General features: G+C 51.6%; 1 protein-coding gene across 1 annotated transcript in view; it reads left to right on the forward strand.

The window, feature by feature from the left end:
• The window catches only part of Scn4a (sodium voltage-gated channel alpha subunit 4), a 32401-nt gene extending 19206 nt beyond the window's left edge, over positions 1–13195 (forward strand). The window contains exons 14-24 of the mRNA XM_008846580.1: positions 1145–1615; positions 3820–3955; positions 4361–4515; positions 5375–5548; positions 6090–6212; positions 7742–8020; positions 8295–8348; positions 8563–8700; positions 9382–9486; positions 10076–10346; positions 11853–13195. Coding sequence (XP_008844802.1) covers positions 1145–1615; positions 3820–3955; positions 4361–4515; positions 5375–5548; positions 6090–6212; positions 7742–8020; positions 8295–8348; positions 8563–8700; positions 9382–9486; positions 10076–10346; positions 11853–13093 — 3147 coding nt within the window. The 3' untranslated portion in view covers positions 13094–13195. The remainder of the gene's footprint in view (positions 1–1144; positions 1616–3819; positions 3956–4360; positions 4516–5374; positions 5549–6089; positions 6213–7741; positions 8021–8294; positions 8349–8562; positions 8701–9381; positions 9487–10075; positions 10347–11852) is intronic.
• The last annotated feature ends 2804 nt before the right edge of the window (positions 13196–15999 follow it).

The raw sequence follows: 15999 nt of genomic DNA on the forward strand, positions 1-15999 counted from the left end.
TTTATATAGTAAGTTCCAGGACAGCTGGGGTTACAGGGAGACCCTGTCTCCAAAAGACCAAAAAAAAAAAAAAAAAAAAACAAAAAATAAAAATCTGACCAGCAGGTATTGGGAAAGGAAACTAGGAGTGGGTGGGCAGTTGTAGGCCAAATGTCCCTCCCAGAGCAGCAGAGGACAGGCCGCTGAACACAGGGGACCAGGGATCAGTTAAGGACTACAGCGATGACTCAGTGTTTGGTTAAGAGCACTCATTACTCTTACAGAAGACCTAGGTTCAATTCCTAGCACCCATGTCAGGCCATTCACAACTGCCTAGAACTCTGGTTCCAGGGGATCAAATGCCCTCTTCTGGCTTCTGTGGATACCTACATCACTCATGTTGCATGCATACACATACATATAAAATAAACCTTTTTTTAAAAAAAATCCCATTTAATACAAGAGGGGAGAAAAGCCTCAAAGATTAAGATTTTCTACCAAGATATGGTGGTAAGTGCCTATAATGCCAACACTCAGGAGGCTGAGGCAGGAGGGTCTCAAATTCAAGGTCAACTTGAGTTATATACACCTTCCCTAAAAAAATTAAGGCCAAGCATGGTGGTACATACCTTTAATCCCAGCTTGCAGGAGGTAGAGACAGGCAGATCTCTGTAAGACTGAAGCAAACCTTGTCTACTTAGTGAGTTCCAGTCAGCTGAGGCTACAGGGAGACCCTGTGTCAAAAAATATACACATATATATTTATTATATTATATATAATTAAGAATCCCCAAAGTTCTAGAAGCTAGGACTTGAGTCTTGTTCTTTGCTCTCCTTTTCCCAACAGTGGAAGTAGAGAACAGCCACCATCTGTCAGTCAATGCATCTCCCCAAACCCTGTTACTGCCTTGGGCAGTAGGGTCCTATGACAGGTGAGAGCCTCAGTTTCCAAGTCTGCAAAGTGGGAATGATAGTAGCCATCCTCCCCTCCAGCAGTGAACAGTTGTGAGCACTTCATTAGGTGAATCCTTTTAAATACCCAACATGAGACAGGCCTGACTGTAGCTCTGGAGACCCCATACTGACTGAAGGTAGTACCCCAACTTCCTGCTCCCCACCCCAGTGCCCTGGACACTGGCCTGAGACTCTCCACCTTGCTTCTCAGGTCCTGAACCTATTCCTGGCCCTCCTGCTGAGTTCCTTCAGTGCTGACAGCCTGGCAGCCTCGGATGAGGATGGCGAGATGAACAATCTGCAGATTGCCATCGGGCGCATCAAGTGGGGCATCGGCTTTGCCAAGGCCTTCCTTTTGGGCCTGCTTCATGGCAAGATCCTGAGCCCCAAGGATATAATGCTCAGCCTTGGGGAGCCCGGGGAGGCTGGGGAGAGTGCTCTTGAGGATGAGAAGAAGGAACCACCACCTGAAGATGGGGACAAGGACCTGAAAAAGGACAAGCATATCCTGAACCATGTGGGCCTGCCTGACAGCCCTCCCTCCAGCATCGAGCTGGACCACCTCAACTTCATCAACAACCCCTACCTGACCATTCACGTGCCCATCGCCTCTGAGGAGTCTGACCTGGAGATGCCCACGGAGGAGGAGACTGACACATTCTCGGAGCCTGAGGACAGCAAGGTGAGCCAGGTCATCCAGCTGAAGGGGTCAGAGGCCAGAAAGACCTGGCTTCAAAGTTTGGTGTGACTTTAGGCAAGTCACACATCCTCTGTGACTCTCACTTTCTCCATATGTAAAAGGTGCAATGTGGTACCTGCCCTGTGGCATTGTTGTGCTGTGTTGGGTGGCACATAATCAGTTCTATGTAATGGTGACTGTTAAGACTGCTTCCATGAGTGCTGTGATTGGCAAGGCCAAAACTCCACCTGGGCCCTTCTTGCCAGCAGAGGGCATTCTTGGACAGGTGTGCTTGCCTGTGGCACCTCAGCTCCATGACTGGGGACCCAAGAGGCCTCTCTTTTTTTAAAAAATTTTATTTTTATTTTATGTGTATGCGTATATTGCCTGCATGTAGGTAAGTGCACCCGTGTTGTGCAATGCCTATGGAGGTCAGAAGAGGCTGTCGGATCCCCTGGGACTGGAGTTACAGACAGTTGTTAGCTGCCATGTGGATGCTGGGATTCAAACCTGGGTTTTCTGCAAGAATAACCCGTGTTCTTAACTGCTGAGCCATCTCCCCAGCCCCCCAAGAGGCCTCTCTTAAATACCCTACTGGGCTGAAGCTCCTGCAAATCTTTACCCAACATATATATGTTCAGGTCTGATTTGTGGCCCTAAGGCCCCCATGCTGGCTGAAGGTGGCATAGTCACCCATTCCTGCTTAGAATGCCTCTGAGGTTGGTCCCAACCTTCTAGTATAGACCAAAGTGCCAGGTCCAGGCCAGGGACTCTGAGGACAGGAGCAAGAGGTCCTAGTGGGAGTTGGAGACAAGGAGATCAGAGAGCTGTGGCACCACTTTGGGGGATGATCAGGCATGGCAACGCAAGCGGTGGTCACCCTTAGAGCCTAGAGCTGAGTCTTAGACCCTTCCTGGGCCACCCAGGGAAGCTGACCCTGAGCCCCTCACCCATCTCTCAGCCCTGACATAAAAAGGACTAACACATGAAGGAAGCCAGGGGCCCTATCCAGCCCTGGCTGGGCACTGGCGCCTAACAAACTTTGCCCTGAAAGCTGTTGACTCCTTACCCTCCCCCCGCCCCACCTCCCAGAAATATATGGCATGTTGACTTACCAGGGGGCTTAAGGCCTGCTGTGCTATAAATACCCCAGGAAACATGGCACCAACCTCGACCTCAGTACTAGGAACTCAGTGTGGGAGGGGTTAGCTAGAGAGTCCTGGGCCCATGGCTCTGGAAAGGGAAGAGGTCTGAGGAGCAAACAGGACGATTGTGGGTGTTGATGTGTACAGGTGAAGCCAGCAGTTTAGCGCATACTCTGACTTGATGCTCTGAGGCTCAGTTTCCCTTTCTGTCAACTGGGAACAAGATCTTGGTTTTCTGATCATTGCCTTGAATACAGAACTACACACACACACACACACACACACACACACACACACACACACACGCAAGCACGCACACATACACGCGCACACACACACACATACACAGGGGTGGTCAGGGGACTGCCCAACTGAACTGTCTCTTTAGGGGCCTCACCATGAAGGATCCCCTTGCAGCAGGAGGCTAGCCTGGGAATCTGGCCTGGAACAGCACCAGGAAGTGGGAGGAGACCTAGCCAGGCCCAGAGCACCAGCCCCTACACCCTGCCCCCACTGCGATCAGGTTCCCTTGGCGCCACACTGGAGCCTTGGCTGGGGAAAATTTTCCATCCTTTCTGGATCTCTCAGCCAAACAGACCCTGGGGGTGGGACAGCTCAGGCGCAGGGGGCACCATGTGCCTGCTATCTGCATCTGTGGCAACCCAGAACCATCCTAACCCCTTTGCTTATCCCTGTCCCCTTCAAAAGCACCTTGAGGCAGATTTTCCTCTGCTGCGCCCCTTCCTACCTCCCCGCACCTCTCAGGACTCCACTGAACTTCATACCACCGCTCACCCCATCTCCTGTCCCAGCCTGAGGTCCTCACTTGCCTCCTCATGCCTTCACTGTGCTTTCCCAGGCCTCTTGTTCCAGGAGGGCAGAACTGAGGCCATTTTGTCACTGGGGTTCTACTAGGGCTGAGTGAGGAATGAATGAACGAACGAACAAGTCTGCTCCACTCTCCTTTCTCCTCTGCTGGCTCCCCCCATACTGCTCCGCCCGGTGGGAGGATGAAGGGATCTCTTGGGACTCAGGGATCATGTGTCTCTGTGGTCCCTGCAGAAGCCGCTGAAGCCCCTCTATGATGGGAACTCCTCCGTCTGCAGTACAGCTGACTACAAGCCCCCTGAAGAGGACCCTGAAGAGCAGGCTGAGGAGAACCCTGAGGGGGAGCTGCCTGAGGAATGCTTCACCGAGGGTGAGGATGTAGCTGCAGGCCAGCCCCTCACCTAACTTGGATGCCTCCCCCTTGCATGAAAGCATAGGGCTTTTTTCCTCAGTGCTGCCCACCCTGCCTTACCTCTGAGCCTTAGAGGCATTTTTGACCAAAGAACCTAGGATTAGGCAAGAAGATGAGGATGGGGACAGCTGATGGCCTGAGCTTGTTTGTGGGGCGTCTTTCCTCCCTGTGTCTATCCTGGCAGTAGTTGACACACGGTTGAAGTACATTGTGGAAGGAGGAGCTGAGCCCCCCATGTGTACCTGATGGAACCAGGTGTAAGGAGGAAGTGGGGCCCTGGTCGTAGGGCATCAAGGTAGAAGCTGGAGAGGGTTATCCTGGAGCATCCAATGGCTCATGACATGGTGCTTCCCTGCCCTTCAGCCTGTGTGCAGCGCTGCCCCTGCCTCTATGTGGACATCTCCCAGGGCCGTGGGAAGATGTGGTGGACGCTGCGCAGGGCCTGCTTCAAGATTGTCGAGCACAACTGGTTCGAGACCTTCATTGTCTTCATGATCCTGCTCAGCAGTGGAGCCCTGGTAGGCACCCCCCAGGGATGGGGCAGGAACAGAATCAGGTGCCTGCCCCCTAAGGCTCCCACCCCTTCACCCCAGGGTTGGGTACAGACAGGACAATTCCAAACCCAGGGAATCTTAAGGGGGAGCTCATCTGAACCTCTAGAGGTGTTCTAGTATTTGTGTGTGTATGTTTGTGTGTATATGTACACGTGCGTGCATGCGTGTGTGCATGTTTGCATGTGCGTGTGCACACATGTGAGTGCAGGTGTATACTCACACATGTGCATGTTCATGTGGAGGCCTGAGGTTGATGTTGGGTGTCTTACTTCCTTGATCACTCTCCAGCTTATCTATTGAGGTAGGGTCTTAGAGCCCACTGTTTGGGCTGGTCTGGCTAACCAGTTTACCCCAGGGATTTCCTGTCCCTTCCTGGGTTCTGGGCTTACAGGCAGGCTGCCCCTCCCACAGAGCTTTTACATAGCCTCTGGGGATCTGAACCCCAATCCTCACACTTGTATGGCCATCTCCCAAGCCCACCATTTTCTTCCTAAAGTGACAGATGGGCGCCTTGGGTTATAGGCACTCACTTTTCCTCCCCTCAGCCAGTAGGAAGGTAGGTGGACCCTGGGAATTTGGAGTTAAGGGAAGGTAGGACTGAAAATAGGGAACTGTGGAATCCCCAGCAGGCGATTGAGAACTAAGATTCCTTCCCAAACAGGAAGTTCACCCGCCCCATGATGGGCTAGGGTCTGGAAGATGTGCAGAGCTGCCCCAATCTGCTTCCCATGGAAGACCCCCTGGGAACTTGAGCAGCAGTCAGGATGGGGGATAGGGCTACTGGCCCACCTTCTAAGTCCCTGGTCATTGCTGGGGTCCCCAGGCCTTTGAAGACATCTACATTGAGCAGCGACCAGTCATCCGCACCATCCTGGAATACGCCGACAAGGTCTTTACCTACATCTTCATCCTGGAGATGCTACTCAAGTGGGTGGCCTACGGCTTCAAGGTGTACTTCACCAACGCCTGGTGCTGGCTTGATTTCCTCATTGTGGACGTGAGTCATCTGGGGTTAGCTATACAACCAGATGTGGAGGCCCTTAGGGAACCTGGGCTCTGGGAGGTAGGACCTGCCTGAGGCCACATGGAACATCAGACTCCCAGATAATCATTGCCCTCCATGAAGACTGGCCTCTTGCTTCTCAGATACTGCAGCCCAGGGAAGGGGAGGAGAGACAGCCCTCTGCTAAGGAGAGAGAGACCTGGGGCCTCATGATCCCACTAGTGTCAGGAGGTAGGGGGAATGTTCATATGTTCTTTAATAGGCACATAGGACCACGAAGGAGGTGGGTACTGTGTCCTTCCTGTTTACTGTCATTGTTAACATTGCTTAGGTGAGCCCAGGCTCTAGACATGCTAGAGGTCACTAGGCTGCTCTTCCCACCAGTCTAGATCATCCACTAGAAATGGGGTCCACAGGAAATAATCAGAAATTCAGATTTCCCCTCCCGTGGTGAGGCTGACCTAAAAGCTGTATCCTAGGATGGAGGGAGGCCAGGGCTCCTGCACCTCCTAACCATACACCCTTCCTTTTACAGGTCTCCATCATTAGCCTTGTGGCCAACTGGCTGGGCTACTCTGAACTCGGACCTATCAAATCCTTGCGCACACTGCGAGCCCTGCGTCCCCTGAGGGCACTATCTAGATTTGAGGGCATGAGGGTGGGTACTGGAGGCAGGTTGCTGAGGAGGGCTCAGGATAGGGGAGCAGCCACCCATATTGCAAGGTGCATAACATTGCAGCCAACCAGGGGCAGGCAGAAGGCTCAAATTGTTGATGGTTGGGTTTTAGAGTTGTGGCCCATCTCCAGATTGTGGGACTGCTGATCCCAGCCTTACACGCTTAGCTTATCTCTGCCACCACTGGGGGTCAGCAGAGACTGCTGAAGTGACCTGGAAACCTTGAGGCCAGAAGAGAAAGGCAGACCTGTGGGCTCCTGTGGGTTCCTCCCTCCCCACCTAATATTGGGCTCCCCAAGGGTCCTATACCATAAGCAAATGGGAGAGTATTCCTGCTCTGGCTCTGAGCCTGCCCCTTTTGAACTCAGAGCCATACCCTTGAGTTCAGGGGCACTTTAGAGAAGATCCCCACAGGCCTGTGAGAGCGGAAGTGACAGGTAAACACAGGGTCTGGCCAAGATCAGTGGCTTTCCCCAGCAAAGGGAGATCTGCTGGGAAAAAATACTTGCTCCACTGGATCCAGGCCAGCACAAGCTTAGTCCAAATGTATTCTTTCTGTTCTTGCAAGAGGCTGGACCAAGGCTGGGCCCTCCATCTTGGTGCTGAGGCCCTCTCCCCACTGAGGGAAATAACCTGTTTGTGGTTAACTGAATGGTTTAAGGATCAAAGCTCCCCAGGCTTCTGCCACCAAACTCTAGATACAATGAAATAGCTCTTTCCTTAAAAAGGGACTAATCAGGCTAGGGATGTGGCTCAGTTGGAAGAGTGCTTGCATAGCATGCTCAAAGCCTTGGGCACAATCTCCAGCACTGCATGGACCAAGCGTGGTGGCACATACCTGTAATCCAAGCACTCAGGAAATAGAGGTGGGAGGATCAGAAATTCAAGGTCATCTTCAGCTACATAGCAAGTTCAAAATCAGCCTGAGCTACATGAGGCCCTGTCCCCCTCCAAAATAAAAAATTTAAGTATGTGTATGAGAGACAGTTTCTCAGATTCAACCAATACTGTAACAGTTTAGTGAGCCTGTATGACCAGGGCTGGTGAGGGATAGGGCTCCAGCCCTGAATTTTTTTGCTTCACAAACCCCAGTGGCCTCTTTCTGTGCTTTTTCTGTGTCTTTGTCACTAATGCTGTGAGCCAATGTGCAGGGGCCAGGTCACATGTGCTGAGTTTCCTATGGGGGTTGAGGAAAGGGTGTTTGTCTCCTGCCTGGTGACCCATGACCTGGCTGCTTCCAGAGAAGCCTGGCACCCCTTCTCTGCCTTGGTGCCTCCAGGCAAGCAAAGAACCCTTCTACATGACCAGGCCGGTAGCTCCCCAACCCTATCCCTCACCCCTATACCTATATATCCCAGAAGACCCCTCTTCCACCAGGCCTGTCTCAGATTGGCCCTTGCTGGGTGGTACTGCTCAGCTCAGCATGGTTCCCTGGTTGGTTACAGCTGAGCAGTCCCCTGTCAGATGCCTGGGAGTGGCTCTGCTAATGACCCCTGACATCTCCCCTCTAGGTGGTGGTGAACGCCCTTCTGGGAGCCATCCCCTCCATCATGAATGTGCTCCTTGTCTGTCTCATCTTCTGGCTCATCTTTAGCATCATGGGCGTCAATTTGTTTGCTGGAAAGTTCTACTACTGCATCAACACAACCACCTCAGAGAGATTTGATATCTCTGAGGTCAACAACAAGTCTGAGTGTGAGAGCCTCATGCATACGGGCCAGGTCCGCTGGCTCAACGTCAAGGTTAACTATGACAACGTGGGTCTGGGCTATCTCTCCCTCCTACAGGTGGTGAGTGGCATCTACTGGACCTGCCCAGATCTGGGGTAGAAGTACCTAACCATCCCACTGGATCAAAACCCAATGTTGTTCCTTGTTAGGGGGTGACCCACCCTGCTTGCAATGCTGTGGGACCCAGAGGTAGCGTTTAGATCTCTCTAGTCTATTTGATGCTGCCCCATGGGGTCCTGGCAGGCCCTGAGGGAGATTAGGCTAGGGAGGGGAGGGAGACATGAACGATGGAATCAGGGGCAAGCCTCCCTCATGGCCTGCCATGCTTCCTCAGGCCACTTTCAAGGGTTGGATGGACATCATGTATGCAGCCGTGGACTCCCGGGAGGTGAGTCGGGTCACTGAGATGTAGTCGGTGAGTAAGTCAGGGAAACTGGCACAGAGATACATTCTGTCAACCCCACCCTACCATCCCCAGTCCACCACTCCATTTCCTTGGAAGCCCAGAAACCTGGGAGTAGGGGGCCTTGCCCATAAAATTTTGGGGATCAGGGAGAAACTGTGTGTGAACCCCATCCTGCCCTATCTTGTGGCCCCTGCAGAAAGAGGAGCAGCCACAATATGAGGTGAACCTCTATATGTACCTCTACTTTGTCATCTTCATCATCTTTGGCTCCTTCTTCACGCTCAACCTCTTCATTGGTGTCATCATCGACAACTTCAACCAACAGAAGAAGAAGATAAGTATCTGGCCCTCCTCAGCTCCTCTAGTCTCCCCTCACCCCCCACCCCATCGACTCATTCCTCCCTGTAGTCACCAGCTGCCTTAGCAGCCCTGAGCAGTCACTGCCCCAGCTGGCATAGTCAAAACAGTGAGCATATAGAGCTAAATCCCACCAGGGGATTGAACAGTGACTTGTCCCCCACCCCCTCAAAACTCATTTTCCTGATCTATAAAATGAAGTGAATACAGAGGCAGGTATGGTGTCAACACATCTAGAATTTCAGTACTAGAGAGGCTGAAGCAGGAGATTCATGAGTTTGAGGCCAGCCTGGGCTACAGAGATCTTGTCTCAAAGCAGTAACAACAAATAAAATTAGGTACATACCTGCCTTGCTAGGTTATAATAAGGTCTGAGACACTGATGGAAGTTAGCCTGAATTTGGAAAATTGGCCCAAAAGGGAAAACTGATTCCCTTCCTTCCTTCACTCATCTGCCCTTCTTTGGACCCAGTTTCCTCTAGTTCCCTTACCTTTCTTCCCCTCCCCTCCACCTCTAGCCCTTCCAGAACCCCTTCTGCCTTCCCACCAGATGCCTCTAAAGGATAAGGACTACCTTAAAGGTGGTACTTTAAATAGAGGGTCCTGGAGGCAGAGAAGGGGGCCCCACCTCAGTCTTACTGTTCCCATCCTACTATACTTTGGAGGAAAAGATATCTTCATGACAGAGGAACAGAAGAAATACTACAATGCTATGAAGAAGCTCGGCTCCAAGAAGCCCCAGAAGCCTATTCCTCGGCCCCAGGTACCAGGCTCTGGGCCCATCCTCCTGTAGCCTGTACTAGGCTGCTACCTAAGTAGGGACAGCAGGGGACAATACAGCCTGTGCTCTGCTCACCACCACCAACAAGGAGTCATAACCTCAGGGAGGCAGTGCTTGCAAGCACAGCAAATGTCTCTAGACTCTGGTCACTGGATTACCCCCTCATCCAGCCCCACATAACTTCCCAGTGTCTGCCTAGCTCTTCGTGTGGGACCTCTGGTCTCTGGGACAGGGGTTCCAACAAGAGAGAGGAAAAGGATGTCCACACACCCCAGTGAGCAATGACTTTGGGAGAGGAGGAGGGATGACTAGGGAACTTTGAAGGGAGGAAAGTTCCCAGAGTGGGGTGGGATGAGCACAGACACCCCCCCAAGAAAATGATGTGTTTCCAGATCCTTCCCTCCTGTAGGAGACTGTCTCCTCTCCTTTCCCCTCCCTTCTCCCCTCCCCTTCTTCCCCCTCTCCCTCCTGCTGTTGTGCCATCCTGTGTCTCCCACTCATCCCTATTCTGCCTGGCCCTGACCCACTCCTCATCTCATGTGCACATGGTGGCACTCCCACTCTGCTGCAGAACAAGATCCAGGGCATGGTATACGACTTCGTGACAAAGCAGGCATTTGACATCTCCATCATGATCCTCATCTGCCTCAACATGGTCACCATGATGGTAGAGACGGATGACCAGAGCCAGCTCAAGGTGGACATCCTGTATAACATCAACATGGTCTTCATCATCATCTTCACAGGAGAGTGTGTACTCAAGATGTTCGCCTTGCGTCAGTACTACTTCACCATCGGCTGGAACATCTTTGACTTTGTGGTTGTCATCTTGTCCATTGTGGGTGAGTTATAGGGCAGCACCAAAAAGAATTGTACAGGAGGGCCTTCTTTGACTACACAGACCTGCTAAGTAAGGCCCCTGACACACTCATACACTCACACACCTACACAAACTCATGCTTGTACTTGCCATTCATCTTTCATGCACAAAGTTGTGCATTGTTCACAGGCAGCTTGTCACCTGCACACACATGAAATCACCTCAAGAAACACGTTGGTCCAACCAGCAGATGCATACTCAGGAGCCTGAATACTGACTCAAACGCATAAGAAAGGGCTGGGGAGATGGCCCAGTCAATAAAGTACTTGCTGCACAAGCATAAGGAGCTAAGCTTGATCCCCAAAATCCATGTCAAAAGGTTGAGCATGGTGGCACATGCTTGCAGTCCCAGTGCTGGGGGAATGGAAACAGAAGGATCCTGGGGCTTATTGACCACCCAGAGATCAGCGAGCTCCAGGCCAGTGAGAGACCCTGTTTCCAAAAGCAAGGTAGATGGCACCTGAGGAGGAAGGTTATCCTTTGATCTACACAAACTTACACACACACACACACACACACACACACACACACACACAAGAAGACAGTCTCAGGACAGTCTCAGGGTCTATACACATTGAAAGGAGCACTGATATGTAACCATGACAATAACTATCCACTATTTATTGAGTATTTACTGTATGCCAGGCATCGTGACTGGCATTGCCCTACTCATTGTTTACAACAATGCCATAAGGCTAATACTGTTCTCATTCCCATTTTATTGATGAGGAAATGAAGTCACAAATGAGTCTCTTAGCTGTTTGCTCCATCTCATCCTCTCTTATCTATAGTACCTGCAAACAGATTTAAGGATGCCCCCCATCAATTTTAGCATAGTCCACTTCCAACTGTCAGCACAAAGTAGTCCCCTTGGCTCCCAAGAACCTTGGGAGAGGCCAGCCTGATCAATCATGACCTCTTTCCTCTGACCTCCACACGTGCTCTGTGGCAGATGTACACATACACACACACACACACACACACACACACACACACACACAAGAAGACAGTCTCAGGACAGTCTCAGGGTCTATACACATTGAAAGGAGCACTGATATGTAACCATGACAATAACTATCCACTATTTATTGAGTATTTACTGTATGCCAGGCATCGTGACTGGCATTGCCCTACTCATTGTTTACAACAATGCCATAAGGCTAATACTGTTCTCATTCCCATTTTATTGATGAGGAAATGAAGTCACAAATGAGTCTCTTAGCTGTTTGCTCCATCTCATCCTCTCTTATCTATAGTACCTGCAAACAGATTTAAGGATGCCCCCCATCAATTTTAGCATAGTCCACTTCCAACTGTCAGCACAAAGTAGTCCCCTTGGCTCCCAAGAACCTTGGGAGAGGCCAGCCTGATCAATCATGACCTCTGGGCCATGCTTAGAGGCTTGAGTAAAACAGGCCAGGCCCCCTGCCCTCAATTCCCTGAGCCAGCAGCCTGTTTCTCTCTACAGGTCTCGCGCTCTCTGACTTGATCCAGAAATATTTTGTGTCACCCACGCTGTTCCGTGTGATCCGCTTAGCACGAATTGGGCGCGTCTTGCGTCTGATCCGTGGGGCCAAGGGTATCCGGACCCTGCTCTTTGCCCTTATGATGTCACTGCCCGCTCTCTTCAACATCGGCCTCCTCCTCTTCCTAGTCATGTTCATTTACTCCATCTTCGGCATGTCCAACTTCGCCTATGTCAAGAAAGAGTCAGGCATCGATGACATGTTCAACTTTGAGACTTTTGGCAACAGCATCATCTGCCTCTTTGAGATTACCACATCGGCTGGCTGGGATGGACTTCTGAACCCCATCCTCAACAGTGGGCCCCCAGACTGTGACCCCACATTGGAGAACCCAGGCACCAATATCAGAGGTGACTGTGGTAACCCATCCATCGGCATCTGCTTCTTCTGCAGCTACATCATTATCTCCTTCCTCATTGTGGTCAACATGTACATTGCCATCATCCTGGAGAACTTCAATGTGGCCACCGAGGAGAGCAGTGAGCCCCTCAGTGAGGATGACTTCGAGATGTTCTATGAGACCTGGGAGAAGTTTGACCCTGATGCCACTCAGTTTATCGACTACAGCCGCCTCTCCGACTTTGTGGATACCCTACAGGAGCCATTGAGGATCGCCAAGCCCAACAAGATCAAACTTATCACTTTGGACCTGCCCATGGTGCCAGGGGACAAGATCCATTGCCTGGATATCCTCTTTGCCCTAACCAAAGAGGTGCTGGGAGACTCGGGGGAAATGGATGCCCTCAAGCAGACCATGGAGGAGAAGTTCATGGCAGCCAACCCGTCCAAGGTCTCCTATGAGCCTATCACTACCACACTCAAAAGGAAGCAAGAGGAGGTGTGTGCTATCAAAATCCAGAGGGCCTACCGTCGCCACCTGCTGCAGCGCACTGTGAAGCAGGCCTCATACATGTACCGCCACAGCCAAGACGGCAATGGTGATGGGGCCCCTGAGAAGGAGGGACTGATTGCCAGCACCATGAACAAGATGTATGGTCCTGAGAATGGGAACAGTGGTATGCAGAGCCATGGGGAGGAGAAGGAGGGCTCTACAGGGGATGCTGGACCCACCACACCTGCCAGCCCCTCAGACACAGCCCTGACTCCTGCTCCACCACCACCCCCTCCACCACCACCACCAGGGCAGACAGTGCGCCCAGGGGTCAAAGAGTCTCTTGTCTAGAGGGCAATATCAGGGTGGCCAGCTGAGCATTGGCACAGGTCTGAAGCTCCTGTGAAGGGGCTACGTGCAGAGTGAGGGTAACAGGCCTTTGAATCTGAGGCTTGACACCTGTGCTGAGGAAAATGCCAGTTGCACTCCACATATAGACTGGGCTGAAGCCTCTGCTTTCTGATGTTATCTTTACATTGCTCTGACATCCTCATGGGCCCTGCTGCCCCTCCTCTTGGCCAGAGGGAAGTCGGGACATCAGAACGCTGTCCCCCACTTGGGGAAGAGGCTACACACTATGGGAGAATTGGCTGCCTTGCTGTCACTAGTCTTAAAGGCTGCTGACCTTTCCTTGAGAAGTGACCTAAGCCCCCCAGCTTTAGCCAGGACAAAGACAAGTCTTAACCTCGAAAGCCTACACCCAAACCCCGGGCTCAACTAGCCCTCCCAGACCCATGACTCTAGGACACAGCTTTCCCCTGCTAGTTCAGGAATTCCCTAAAAATGGGAAAAGGTTCTAGTCCAGAAGTCACCTCACAAAGCCAATTGGCCACAGGATCTGGATGCATCAGGCTGAGAAAATGATTTTTGAAGCCTTTCCCCAGACCATATCCAGGCCTGTGGATAGTTCCTCTGGCTGGTCCCTGGGGAAGAGCCAAGGAAGGATTCCTCTCAGGAATTGCATTTCTCTAGGACACATGGATGGGTCGTACAGGCTGGGTCCTGCCAGCTGCATTCATGCACTTGGCCTGAGTATCCAGCTGTGGCTGGGGTCAGGTCCCTGATGCTCGGTAAGGACATTCTGTCCCCGCCCCCTTTTCCTCTCTTCATACCTTCATTTGACCACTGGAGCTGCTTGGAACCCCATCAAGCCTCAGAGATCTCTCCCTTTTTGTCTCATCTGTGTCCATCTCTTCCCTGCTCCTCACCCTTCCCTGCCTCCTTAAAGCCATCCTGAGATGTTAGAATTGAGCTCATGGGAAAGGCGTTGATGTTGGGCATGCAGCCAACGAGGCTCACCAGTCTTGGGCTCAACCTTCCTGCTTCCCGCTGCCTGGAAAGCCACTTCCTTTAGCTCTGCTCACCAAGACCTGGCTACACCAGGCTCTGCCAGCTACCAGAGAACAAAGACTGGATTTGGAGGGTGTGAGAGTCCTGCACAGGGGAATCTGGATTCAGTCATTTGTGTGTGTACCTGTGTATCTGTGTGGCTGTATCCCTGCTTGCAAGCCTGAGTAGACAGCTATTCATGTGTTCATCCATGACTGTATGTTTGTGAACCACTGTGTAGCTGTGCCTGAAGATGCACATGTGTCTAGGTATCTTTGTGTCTATGAGTGTGTGTCTTGAAGTGCCTGAGACCCATGAGAGTGTAGCTGAGGAGTGTGTCTGAGTGTCTGTCGGTCTGTCTGTCTGTGTATGCACATGTATCTTCTGTGCAGGCCTGTTTATGTAAGTGTGCCTAAATGTGGAAGAATAGACCTGTTGTAAGAGTGTGAGGGTGGCCGGCGTGGTGGCGCATGCCTTTAGTCCCAGCATTTGGGAGGCAGAGGCAGGCGGATCTTTTTGAGTTTGAGGCCAGCCTGGTCTACATAGTGAGTTCCAGGACAGCTGGAGCTACAAGGAGACCCTGTCTCAAAATGACAAAAAAAAAGAAAAAAAGAGTGTGAGGGTGAACACACATGATGAGCTCTGCACTTTGAGCCTGCTCTTGGCCTAAGTTCCTCTTCTTTCTTGTTTCTCATAAACAGTTTGAGTAAAACTCAGGAAGCAGTAAAACCTTCAAAATAAGATGCATGTGCACACACATGTATATTCATGTGCACACTACAACCCCGTCTCCTTGTGTTTGCTCTCTCAGCCTTCCCTGCCCTATTGGATGTCTCTCTTGTTCCCTCCCTGTGAGCTCCTCTCTTTCCCTTCTCTGTGTCTTATCCCCATGCTTGTGGCCTTGCCCCCACTCTGCGTCTCTCTCCTGTGCCTCTTCTGTGGAAGGAGTCAAAGCCTCCTTCCTGTGGTGACTGACTCTCCTTTCAGAAGGTTCTTCCAATGGGGATCAGAAATCCCCTGCCCACCACCCAGTTCCTCTGCCTTCCTTGCCTGGCTCCAGACTGTGTGGCCCTCAGAGCCTCAGGAATCTATTAGCTCTGACATTCTCCACTGACTATGAGCATCGTTACAGAGGAAGAGTCATGAGCAGGGTCTGCTGTCCCTGACTGGGGGCCTCTCCTCTGCAAAGTGACATCTGTTCCCACCTTCTCTAGGTAGGAACCAGTCCCAAGCCAGGCTGGCGGACAAGCTTCTTTGTACAGTTCTTATAATAAACCTTCCCCTGGTGCCTCTGGTATGTTGTCTTTCCTTCTGTACCTCCATGTGAGGAGGTGGATGAGGGCTGAAGGAAGCAAGAGGAAGGGTCAGCCAGCAGTAGTGCTAAGTGAAGACATGTAAAAGTGTCTGGGCGTCAGGACAGGAGGGAGAGGCCCAATCGTCCCCTCATGCTCTCCCCAACAGGCAGCACCCAGGAAATTCATGTTAGAGGTGTGTGTCCATAGCCCCAGTCCCCAGAAGACTCTTTTGCCTCCCTGCCCCCTCACCCAGACCTTAAGGCACTTGTGAGGTTCATGGGCTGGCAGCCCTTCCTTCTGCTCAGAGATGCTGTCCTCCTAGGACTGACCCTGACCCCTGACCCCACAGAGCCCAGGGTCATGTGGACCTGGGTACAGCAGAGAACATTCTTACATAGCATACTCAGCCCACAAGCCCAGTGTGTGATGTGTAATTTTATATGAAACTATGTTTTCTATAGCAACTTCATCTCAGGGTAAGTTCATGTAGTCTTAGAATCACTCGCTCCTTTACAGGATTTCTGTGCCCCTTTTCTGGGTCCTGAGATTACAAGGGATGAGGGGCACTCATAG

Source organism: Nannospalax galili, unplaced genomic scaffold, assembly GCF_000622305.1.
Source record: "Nannospalax galili isolate Female #2095 unplaced genomic scaffold, S.galili_v1.0 scaffold1023, whole genome shotgun sequence".
In the NCBI taxonomy this organism is placed as follows: domain Eukaryota; kingdom Metazoa; phylum Chordata; class Mammalia; order Rodentia; family Spalacidae; genus Nannospalax; species Nannospalax galili.